This window comes from Myiozetetes cayanensis, unplaced genomic scaffold, assembly GCF_022539395.1.
Source record: "Myiozetetes cayanensis isolate MyiCay16 unplaced genomic scaffold, myiCay2020 scf1, whole genome shotgun sequence".
Classification (NCBI taxonomy): Eukaryota; Metazoa; Chordata; class Aves; order Passeriformes; family Tyrannidae; genus Myiozetetes; species Myiozetetes cayanensis.
The window spans coordinates 130054995-130067494 of NW_026086604.1; the positions used below are offsets into that span (position 1 = coordinate 130054995).

A 12500-nucleotide genomic window follows, 5' to 3' on the forward strand; every position below is an offset into this window, starting at 1 on the left:
GGAAAGTAAATGTGAGTCAGTCTTCTTTGTCCTTTTTTGAACAAGGGAAAACAAAATGGTTTCTAGAATCACAAATCAAAATCAGTTTCAGGAAGAATGTAGTGAAACTTGCTGCCAGGACAGCACAAGAAAAGTGTAATTTCCACAGTTAAGGGAAACCTCAAACCCATTCACTGCACTCTTTTCTACTATTTCATTTTATATAATATTCACATTTACTTTTCATTAAATCCTACTGCTTTACTCTCTAATACAGCCAGCTTCTGGTAAAAGATTCATAGGCATACATTACCTTTTTCAGTAGAGGGAGGAAGGAAGCAAAAACATTATTTTCCTCTTCACCTCTCTCTTCCTCCCTTCCTCCAACATGCTGCTTTCGTGCTCATTGCTCTGCTTCTGGATGTGATCGTCAAATGGCTCAAAACACTTGTCTTACAGGGACAAAGCCAGCAATTGTCTATACAGATCCATATTTCTGGCTCCTTTTTCTTTCTCTCTTCCTCACTCACAGCATTTACCTTTCTCACCTTCCACTCTTCTTTTTCTTAACAATCCTCTGGTACATACTTCAGAAAACATAGTGCAACAACTGAAGGGGGATCACCAGGACAAACTTATGCACTCCTTAATTCTTTAAACTTTGAAGCTGTAAAGAAGGCCAGTACAGTATACCAGCTAGCAACAAAATAAAGAAAATAAATAAAAAAAAAAGAGAGCCTAAACTACTATTTCTGGGAAAACTCCTGTTCACAATGGTAAACAATATTCTGCAATATAAAGAACAGTGCATTTTACAGATTTTATTGATTAGTCATTCTGTCCTTTTAAAGTATTTAATGATTTTTCCTTGTTGCTTTTTTCTTTTTTAAAATTCTTTTATTTACATTTAAATTTTTTTTTATTTATTTACATGTACCTTCCTTGATAGTATTAGTCAATCTCAAAGTGATTTACAAAAGAAGTCAGTACTATGTTTCCTATCTGACAGGCAGGAAACAGAGCTCAAGACAAGAGACGGACCCAAGGTCAGATAGCTGGCTGCTGGCAAAGATAAGGCAAGTTTCCCTTTCTCCAGACTTCCAATTTAATGCCGTAGCGAATAAGTCTCTCTGCTTCTCAGTCTGTGGGTGCAATCCAGTTCTCTCAAGATAGTTTTTAAATAAAATATTTAATAATTGCAAAATGGTACATTTACCAAAAAAATCTGTCTAAAAGTGGCACACAACGCTAGTCAAGTATTTGGATATATATTACTTGATAAGTAAAACTCTGTCTTCACTTCTTTTAGACAGAAAACAGATTTCTATACACTCCAGCGAAGACTTTGCTATATTAACATAATAAACGCAGTGAGACACTAGATTCAGAGAAGTGAAGCCATCTAGGGAACCACAATGAGACGTTACCTACCAAATTTTTGGTCAAACCTCCATGCTGGGACGTGTGCATTGTGTTTCAAGTTGCTGTTTGTTGGCAGAGGCACTGTTACATAGATGGGGCCATTCACAGGGATGGGGGTCCCATCGCTGCTGAGGAGATGGACGCTGACGGCAGTGACAGGGGTGAGGTCATACCTAGTGCTGTTTCCTACCGAGAGAGGGAATGGACACTGTGACTACAGACGGTACCAGAATTTAAGATAGACCCATGTGGTTCAACACCACAATAGTGCTTCAACATAATTCTCAAGGGATGGTATAGCAGCAATCCTCCCTGCCTTACAAAAAAACAACCAACAAACCAACCAACCAACCAGGCAACAAACAACCCTCCCCCTGCCAAAAAAACCACAAACCACAAGCTCCAAGAAAGATGTATATGGGTCTGGTTTTCACTTAATTTTGGGAAAAACTCGAAGACAAGAAAACTACAATGTAAAAATCTCCTGCATATATTTTCTTATCTTAATTAATCTTAAATAAATCTGTATGAGTATCACAGCCATAATCATGACAAAGCCAAATTATCTTACAAGTCTTTATTACAGCCTCACATGCATGTATCATAACTAACAAACACCCAAAGAAACAGTGGCACTGGAAGGATGATTGGTCAAGTGTTTAAGAATGACAGGCTGCATTTCCTTCGGTCTTTCACTGCAATGAACCAACTGCAATGAATAAATGGATTATTAGGATATACAATGTTATCTTATCTATGTAAGACTATAATTATTCTTCATGTTTAAACTGCATGCCATTGAATGTTACTTAATGACAACATGATTTTAAAAAGCGTTATAATCATTTAACCAAATGAATCAATGACAGGGATAAATACCACAGATGTATCTATGTACTCAGGTGAAAAAAACCCAAACTTGAGGTTTAAAACCAAGGAGATTTGGAGCTCAAGGCAATAGTGGGAGTGGTTTTAATTGGAAGATATGGAGCTTCCAGTTTTTCAAGGGGCTTGAGCCCCAAAGGCCCACATGGCTGCTAAGAGCACCATCCCTGCTGCCTCCATTGTGCTGACTCCAGGGGCTCTGCAGCTGCTTGTCCTGCTGAGGGGCTGATCAGAGAGGAGGAAGAGGGTGCCTGGCTGGCAGAGGTGGGGTACTGCCCCTGCTGTAACCCTGGTGCCCTACATTGCATAAACTGTCTGTGAGAGCACATTCACACCCAGCAGTGGTGGCACAACAAGGGGTTCTCAGGAACATGCTGCATCTCAGTGACAGTATTCATTGGGATAAGTACACTTATGGTGTACTTATGGTGGAATGGTGGAAAAGCAGTGAGACCTTTATGATTTCTCATAATAGTGAGTAAGTATCAAGGCATGGCCTTTATTAAATTTGATGTCTCTGAGTAATAGCTCACCGAAGTTAAGACATCACCAGGAAAGGAAGGGATGGGGAATGGTAAAGGGAAGGGAAAAAAGGTGACAAAACTCCTCCAAATTTTAAATTCCTTGGATTTTGCAAGAGGTGCCAAACTGAAAATGGAAAATAACCATAAGGAACTTTGCATGTGGCTTATTTACTAAAGCATCTACTCTGACACACACTTTCCCCAGGTTTCCAGGTGAGTGTCAGTGTTGCACAGCTGACATGCAAGGGACACACACACTGCTGTGAACAGAGATGCAGATGCTTATCTTACAGAGGGACTGGAGAACTGAGAAAACAGGCTCTGTGAAGATGGCCATCTAAGAGAGCACAGAGCTAACAGACTGAAAACAGAAACACGAGGTTTGAAAATTCAGCTAGGGCATAAGAGAAGGTTGCCAGCCTGCCCACGTGCATCTGTATATTGCAGGCTCCAGTGGTTCACAACATCATCCCCTTAACACCTTAGAATATGAAACAGCAAGACAGAGGAACAAAATGGTGAGGGAAAAGTTGTTCCTTTATTCCTGATTGTTCGATACACTGCCTCTGCCACCCACCTTTAACTTTTGTCAAATTGATGCTTGTCCCCAGGACTTGGACCACTAAGGTTCTCAGGCTGGTATCAGAGAAATTAATTCCTTTAGCTAAGCATTTTAAGGTGACCATGTTCTGGTGCATGCAAATTCCAACTGGAAAAAGGTATAACTTCAGATTTTTGATTAGTATAAAAGATTAAATGATGCTTTATACTTTCCATATTTTTAGATATTAAAAGTTTTGAATTTTTGTTTTATTACTGTCTTGATACAGCATGTGTCTGTAACAATGACTTTGCAGTCACAGAAAAAATCTCAATGCATCTTTTTTACTTATGATGCACTGACACTTTGCTCAGTACTGGGCTGAACAAGTTATAGTACAAAACGAAAAAATTTCTGAAATCCACTGATCTCTAGCAAGAAGAAATAATTCTTCAGTTTGCCACCTTGTACAGTATGTTAGTGCTCATTAAAAAGATAAAATGTTTCTCTTTTCTGTTTTGAAGGCAAATGAAAATCAATGCTTATGAAACTCCCACATCCTATAGAATTGATAAGCACACACACAGATTAAATGGGAATGGACTTCAATAAATGTCAGCTCTCATTTATTTCTTGTCATTTTTGACATCTGGTGACCTGTAAAGAGCTCTAAAAATAATCAGAGGAGAATCCACTGTCACTTTAGACATGAGTCTTTATGAAGAAACAAGCAGCCTACAAAAGCAGGAGGAGTAATGGTTATTAGACAGCTTGGTCCACTGATACAGACGATGGAAAGTTTTGTTTAGTTGGGTTAAAAGGACAAGATTTTGTGAAATCATTCTACAGCTCTCCAATTGATGATTAATATAAACAATAACCTAACACTACACAGGTTTGTCACTACTTGCAATGAAATTCTTCACATTTTTATTTTTAGAACATGCTGATTCATGCATTACATTTTCACTGCTCCATATTACTCATTCAACACCCAGTTGGGATTTTATGATAATTGTTGAAATCATAGAGAATAGGTTTTAGCTAAAACTACTATAAAGTCACTCTGGACAAATACTAGCCTGCAGAACTGATCTGTTTGAAACAAATGAAGGGAGCTCTCAAAAACTCTACAGATACGTAAAGAAATTGTGAAAGAATAGAGGAGTAACTGGGGGAGAAGGAGAAGTGGGAGAGAGGGAAGAGCAGTGTTCTGCCAAATTCCCAAATTTCTCATTAAAATTAATGCTAAGTTTTTTTAGAATTCTAAAATTTGTACCTTTTTTTCCCTCTTGAAAACAGAAATATTAAAAAATCCTCAGCAGGTATTAACCTAATTTTTTATTCCTTCTGAAGTTTTCCAGGCAAAGTCTTTACCAATTACTTGGAGATAACAGGCATAGAAAGTCAATCCAACTTTAGAGTTTTAAAGTGTCATGTTTCCACATCAAGAGAAACTTCTACTAAAGACAGAGGACATTTTACCTATATTACAGTGCATATTACAATATCTTGCATTTGTAGTCTGTATTTTTTTTTTTACAGAATTTTTATACAGAATATTACAGTATTCAGAAGACAAGGTACTTCTCAATCTCTTAAACTCCATTTCTTTGGCAATATTTTGGTTTTTTGTGATATACTTTTACTTGAAGGCTAAAAGTCAAATCCAGAATCCCTATGCTCAAGTAAAAAAGTTTTTGTTATGTAAGCATACAGAAGACTAAAAAGCCAAGGGTGCACTTATGTGTTTTATAGGGGGATAGAGGGTAAAACAGGAGAAAGATAATGTCCTGATTCTGCTGTTCCCATGAGATGGAATTGCCTGAAGCCTTGGCAAGACTTGTGCTCACTAAAAAAATGCAAGAATGGGTTGCAGAATACTAAGGAAAGATTTGGGAAAGAGGAATCCCACACACATTGTCAACAGTTTGTTCAGTTGGTTTAGAGATAGCAAAAAAGGAGATGAGGAAGTAGACGAATGAGATCAAACACATTCCTTCATTTTAAAAAAGAGATATTTGATCACGTCTGACTATGAAAAGTCAGAGAAAATTGAAGGTGGAAGATGAGAATAGGAAAATGACAGAGAGATAGAATGAGATAGGATGAGATGTAATCACTGGAGCAGACAGAAGGACTGGGGTAAGGTACCAGACACATTTCTTGTTATAATAGAAAAGGAGATATGCAGATTTGTACAAAGGGAAGAAGGGAGAAGCTAGCAAGATACCGTTTACACAGACGACCTAGCATTCAAAGTCACTTAGATCAACACATCACAAGTAAATGCATCCTGAGAAACAGCAGGGAGAGACCTCAAGGGAATACTCAGCCTGCTTCAAAGCAGACTCAGTTATGCCTGTGCCATCCTCACAAGTCACTAACTCTGTCCAACACCCTCAAGCAATTGATTCTACAGCTTAAACTATCCTCACCATAGCAAGGTTTTCCTAAGCACTGGCCTGAATCTCTCTTGCTACACTTCACGGCCACTGATATCTTTCTAACCCAATAAGGGCACAGAGAAAACATTATTCTCCTTTTCACACCAGCATTTTAAGAATTTGAAGGCTTTTGTGCCTGATTCTGCTATTTTTCTCTTACCTAGAAAGCACCAAATATTTCAATCAAGACTGAATGAAAAGTGGAAGAATAACAAACAGTGGCAGTCATAGAAATGAATCATAACTTTGAATTTAAGAGGAGTTGTGTTTCTACTATGAATTTTCATTGTTTTCCCTTTGGTGTTAGACAAATTTGCACATCTGGGCTGGAAGCTAGGTTCAAAAGTATCAACAAGGCCACTGAAACAACACAGTATTAAATCCTTGATATATAGGTGTTTCATTTATTTTTAGAAAAAGAGATTAAATTCTCTCTTGTTCCTACACATTATCTTGAATCTTGTATGTGCACATTTGGAGACTCAGCTCTGAATTATAAGTGTAACCAACCTTCCTGATCTCCCAAGGCCAAGGAGTTTTCTCCTTGCTATTTTTGCTCCTTGCCATATTTGCTATTCAGTGACCCCATTTAAGGGATAGCTGACCACGCCCTCTTGCTCATTGAAACAACATTTTGGTAGGGCATTCGAACTCCTCATGTTACCCAAATTTAAAAGACTGCTTGCTGGAATGGGGAATGGAAAAATTATATGACCAAAAGTCAAGGCCTGAACCAATATGAAATCAGAGCAAAACCAGAGTTAATGGGTTACCTGTTCCATTTCCATCTAATCCCTGCAAATAAGGGAAACTGTCCACTTCCCAGGGTGAACTGGCTGCAGTCAGATATGCTGTCAAGTCACTGTAGGTGGTGTTCTCTGGTAATTTCACAGATCTTCTCTGAAAGTGAACTTGTGGCTGAGTCCGTGCACCTGAAAATATTAAAAGTGACTTTATATCCAAGGTGGGCAGAATATTTAGCTGTTCATATTTATGGAATAACTTGTACATTTCTTTTCATTATAAATTGCAGTAGTTTGGGAAGGACAGAGACGTTAGAAGGCTATTATGAAAAAGAGGGAAAACCAGTATTTTTACATTTATTTTGAAGTTGCTATTATTTCTTCACAAGTATTACAGAACAAAAGTGTATTCTAATGTCAGAAGCTTTTCTGACTATATTATTTGCCCAGATCACCTCCAATTTCATTACATGCTTCTTTTAATAACTGTAACTAAAACTAAGTTTAGAGGTAGGGCATGTGATAGCTTGCAAAAGCATCCAGTTCACCATATTTGTTTAAATTTTGTTTTTCCTGAAATAGCAAGATAAATGTAGTTTATACTCTTTAAAATTATTTTCTAAGAGACAATTCTACCTGCAGTCTCAATTAACTTGTGTAATTTCTGTGTTTAGTTTTTACAAAACTTTGGCCATGATAACTATCTGTAGAACTGAAACCAGCCACTCTATTTAAATCACTGGAAGAAAAGATTCACTTGATAAACCTTAAGTGAAAAAGATTTTCCATGTTTTCTCATGCAAAGAACACTTGTAAATAGAACCAGATTACTTGGAATGTAAGATTTCTCTTTTCCTCTGTCTTGTATAGTGTTAATGTTTCTTTAAAGATCACTAGGTGTTAATTGAAGGGTCTGCAGAAACATGATTTAAGACCGTTTCATGTACTATGGCATTTCATGTCTCATTTAAATCCCAGTTTATAAAATCAGTAGTTTTTTTCAAAGGATACTCCCCATTAATAGTGTTTCGCAACACACAGCAAGACTCCATCTGCAAGTTCGTGTGCACAACATGCAAATTAATTTTTAAATCAAAAGCTTTTGTATTCTCCAGAGCTCATTTTGCATACTCACAGAACACTTCCCACACAGCACAAAATCAAGAGGCAAGCAGTTTTTTTCTTAATTCACATTTGACTATGCGATTCAAAGATGTCAAGTCAATATATTTCTGCATCTTTTCCCCTGTTAGTCTCTGGCAGCACTTTTAGGTTACATGTAGCTTCACTGTGAGAAAGAATAAAGAGCTTGACTCGCTCCTAAGCTTTATAACTGCCAGTGTCATTAACCTAGAGACTGAAATATGTTCTTGCATAATTTTCTAGCAGGAACTCTAGCTATGAGAAAACATAAAACTCAACAGAAAAACCTCTGTGTTGGCCCATAAAATTTTTGTGCAGGGGAGTAAGTACCTCCAAAGAGCTGATCATTGTTTAGCTGTCATTTCTTTGATGACAAGAAAAAGCTATAAAGAAAGCTGCAAGAAAAAGCTATAAAGTCACTTTTATTTTTTAATTTCTGAAACTTTTAAGTGTTTACAGCAAGCTCTCAAGACTGGTAGCATCCAAAGTGTTTAAAAGAGTCATTAAACAGGACCTATGTGACATGGGAAGAAATCTCCCTTATCCAATTTCCAGACTTAAGCGGAAAACAATATAAAACATTAAATAAATTGGTTGCAACGAACTCAGAAAAGACTCATCTCCTGAGTACTCTGAACTGCTGTAGCAGTTTGGCTGTACCTCAGGGACAGATCGGCTCAGGTACTTGGAAACCTCCAACTGCACTGCAGAGCAGACTCCTAAGGCCCATGGGGATAAACATCTACAGTAACAAAACAGGAAAAAAAATTCAACAAAGAAACTGGTATTAGGATTATCACTAACAGTTTAATGTAAAATTTTAGGATTTTCTGCTGTCTAAATCTCTGGTTAAGATGCATTATTCAAGTCGCCAGGAAGTGGCATTATATTTCCAAAGATACCAACTAATGAAAAATTAAAAACAAAGTTAACTGTTGAGTCTGTAATACAATAGTTTATAGGTTTTCTACTAGAAAAAATGGTTGGGTTTTAGTACTGGGAGAGCCATGAGCTGCCAAACTTTAAGTAGGCAAGGAGGACTCAGGAAGACAACATCAATGGCCTTGAACCCTACAGTCAGCAAAGAGTGTTCTTATGTCTAAGCCCCAAACCTGGCAGGAAACATGCACAGCAATCAACCTGGATACAAGCTTTAAGGGTGAAGAAACAGCACACACATACAATAAATCAGCGCAGAGCAGTTAACACAACCTAGATTAACAAACTCCTTCCTACTGACATTCACCCAAAACCTGTCACTCACCCTGACTCTCCCCTCGGCTCCTCAGTTGGCTCTCCCCACACCTGGCAAGAGACCTCAAAGGGGCAGAAGACTGGGAGCCACCAGTGAAAGGCTAGTGAGGGAAGGAGCTACTAAAGCTTTCACCTTCTCTCACCACCCTGCTAGAAGATAATCCCATGTACTCCTTTACCAGAGGTCATAGTGGACTTCAGGGCATATGATTGGGGATAGATTTATTGAGGGAATTAGAAGTGGTAAACGGGAGAAACCTGTGCTGACCAGACAGAGTATTTGTCAACAAGTCATCACTTATCACTGGGAGTGGATTATTAGTATTGCTTCTATTACCAAAGATACCTATTTTTTACTTATAACACCCAAACACATTCAAGTCTAAAATGGGCATGTGAGCTTTTTCCACCTGGTTAGTGCCATGAGGTAAAGGACTGGTGAGCACTGATCTTCTTCAAACATCCTACTGTCAACATATCAGCCATGATTCAAATGCTGTCAGCTCCAGTTTGCCAGTGCACAGTGAAGATGTAACCTCAAGGAGTCCCTGTAAGGCACCTCTTGTCATGCTGGATGTGTGACATGTGGCACAACACCAGCATTTGAGCTTTAATCCATGTGAAGTAAAATGTTAAGTCTCACTAATTCATTATGTCTGATGTCTTATAGGTCAGAGGCAGACAGAGGGTCCCCATACAGCTCCCATTCACTGAATGCTGAAGTTCAGCTCATCACTGTGCTGGTATTAAATAACTTAAATGACCCAGTGGCTGGCAAGCTCCATCCCTCACAATTACTGACAGAGCACAGAAGTGGACTGTAATGCCATCACGAAAATGAAGCTGCCTGCATCAATTCAGACAAACTTCTCAATTGCATAATAAGTTGCTTGCTTGATTAATTATTCAAATGCAATTGGTAACTTACTGTACTAAGACAGGCCATTCTTTCCCTTTGACTGGTGCTTCAAACACCAGTGTTCCCAGCCTGTTCCTGGTATAATGAGTTCTGGTTTGCTCTCATTTTTGCATTAAGGTAATTCCTGATCAGCTCTTTTGAAGCAGCACGAGGTTACTGGGAAGCAAATTGGAGAAATAACAGAGAAAAACTAGGTCACAAGGATTTTGGATCAAGACTAGAGAGGCTCCATTCAAATACTGGAACAATGTCTAGGCTGTCTTTCATTTAGGCTTCATTACAAGAGAATTCCCAAGAAAAGAAGTGTGGACTGGACCTATAAAATAGATTTTACTAGGCAAGGCTGAGTGTTCAAATCCCAACCCTTAGAACACCCTAGGTACCACCTTCTTCCTCTTTCTCTACTATCCCAATAGAACCAGTTATATTATTCAAATTTAAATATTTTGGGAACACACTGGATCAATTCACTAAAGGGAGCAAGATTACGTGGAAAATATTTATGAGTCTCATTCAGCTATTAATGTCCCTCTAGTCCTCTAAAAGTATCACCTATTTTTTGAAGGAAGCTGTAAACATGAAAATACTGTTCTTTTTCAGTTAATTGTATAACATTAACACATTTGCATAAGAATAAGAGTATTTAATACATCATGATAGTAGAATGCTGTTGGTAAACAACGTTTCATGTTTTGCCTAATGGAATCCCTTGTGGTTCAACACAGTTCACCGTCCATCTAATTTATCCCATTAGACAATGTCAGCTCTCAAATTGCAGAATATATGTACAGCAGCTGTGCTGTTCTCCAGCTCCTTCTGAGCATTCCATCAGCTACCTAATTTGTTTAATGCTTTTTCAGCTCCAGCCACATCTAGTGCTATCATTAATGAAAAGCCTATTGTGTCTGGATGGTTTCTAAATGTAAAAAAATATGTCAGGAAGGCGTAATTGTATTATATTCCCACAGATAAAACAGGGTTATCTTGGAATATTATTGAGGGCAGTATTCTCTTGTTTATTAACTACCCAGTAGAGTTTAAAATGATGGTAAGCATAAGACACGTGAATAAGACACCATTTATGCACAATAAGAGTGCTCACAGAAAGGAGGTCCCCTTGTTCTAGTTCATCAAGGTATCTTTTAAAGCTTCTGTTCTTTTGTTAACCTCAGCTATCACATCAGTTAGATTATTTTAGGTCGGATCCCTAAGTCAGATGAATATTTTGCTCTTTACTGTGCAGTTCAGAAAACACTGTTCATCTGACTGATACTAAAGTTGCTTTAACATCTGAGTTTGGCCTTACAAAGAAGTTTTTCAAACTTTATTTCTCTAAAACAGCGAGTTTCATCCTGTACTATGTGAGTATAATTGCAGTCTGATAAGAAGTCCAAGGAAATATGTAAGAAAAACAAGTTTATACAGGGTATACAACAATGCAGATACAATAAATTTTCGGTTTTTCTGTGCCCAAAATTTCTAAGTCATTCACACTAGGAAGAAAGAAACAAAATGGAACAAAAAAATATTCTTAGACAATAAGAACATCAGAAAATGTCTACTGTAAGGATGGTTAAATGAGGCTACATGAAAAAACATCCAACAGATAGTGTACGAAATTTAATCTCTACCTCTCAAATAGCACACTAAAGTCCCAACTCCTTTATTAGCATGTAACTTGAATTCTCTAGTCACAGCAGTTAGGGATGAATTCAGCTATTAATTCAGTAAAACCATCCCACAGAAAAGCATTCCTCAGGGAACTCAGAACTCCCCACAGAATGCCAGCCTCACCCGCAGGCCAGAGCTCAGAAAGTATCAGGCTGTCAGGCTTTTTGTTTAGTGCCCCTCAGATTTCAATTCCAACTTCCAAAAGCCAGCATACCTTGAAATCCTGAGACTATCTGGACTACATCGTCATAGACCATCAGAGTAGCTGAGCGTTCAGGAAGAAGGCCGAGGCTCAGTGAAGAGAACACTGTGGGAGAGAAGTGGTTTAAGTGGGACATATTTGAATTCTTATAAACATAACCCAACAACAGCACTTACTTTCTTCTACATTTTTGCAAAAGCAGGCCACACAGACTATTAAAATCATATTGTATACATGAGAGAAACCACACACATTTTCTAAACCAAACAGTTACATTGCCAGGGCAATTATTATTGAACTAAACAACACGTTCTACGCTTTGCCTCTGCACATTCTGCATGGTAGCTCAAAGCACAGAAGAGCGCAGTGTAAAGCAGGGTTTCATGGAGCAATTCCCAGCTCCACAGAAAGAAATGCCATTTCCTAAAGAGAAGAGAAACACTAACTCAGTCTGGCTGATTTATTTTTCTGTACAATGACTATACTTCTTACCTCAGAAAGATTTTAATGAAACCTAACTTTTAAGTACTTTGAGATGCTTACGTAAGTCATACAGAAAGGCAAAGCATGATGAATAAGTCTGAATAATTTGCTTTAAAATACAGCATGTCCTTACTGAGTCACCACCTACACCAGAGAAGTGCTATATATACAGCAGAACTACTGTCATCCTCCCAGCGGTGCGAAAAGGGACAAATAAATGATATTTCCTGCAAGAAGTCTGCCTGTAAGGACCTCCCTTTCCACTGGGTACTGACATTTCTTACAGG

General features: G+C 38.1%; 1 protein-coding gene across 2 annotated transcripts in view; it reads right to left on the minus strand.

The window, feature by feature from the left end:
* FAM171A1 (family with sequence similarity 171 member A1) overlaps nucleotides 1–12500 on the minus strand; it is an 88191-nt gene that overhangs the window by 19547 nt on the left and 56144 nt on the right. For both annotated transcript variants that reach the window (XM_050328085.1, XM_050328091.1), the window contains 3 exons: nucleotides 11743–11835; nucleotides 6572–6730; nucleotides 1411–1587 (listed from right to left, as the gene is read on the minus strand). In XM_050328085.1, the coding sequence (XP_050184042.1) occupies nucleotides 1411–1587; nucleotides 6572–6730; nucleotides 11743–11835 (429 nt within the window). The remainder of the gene's footprint in view (nucleotides 1–1410; nucleotides 1588–6571; nucleotides 6731–11742; nucleotides 11836–12500) is intronic.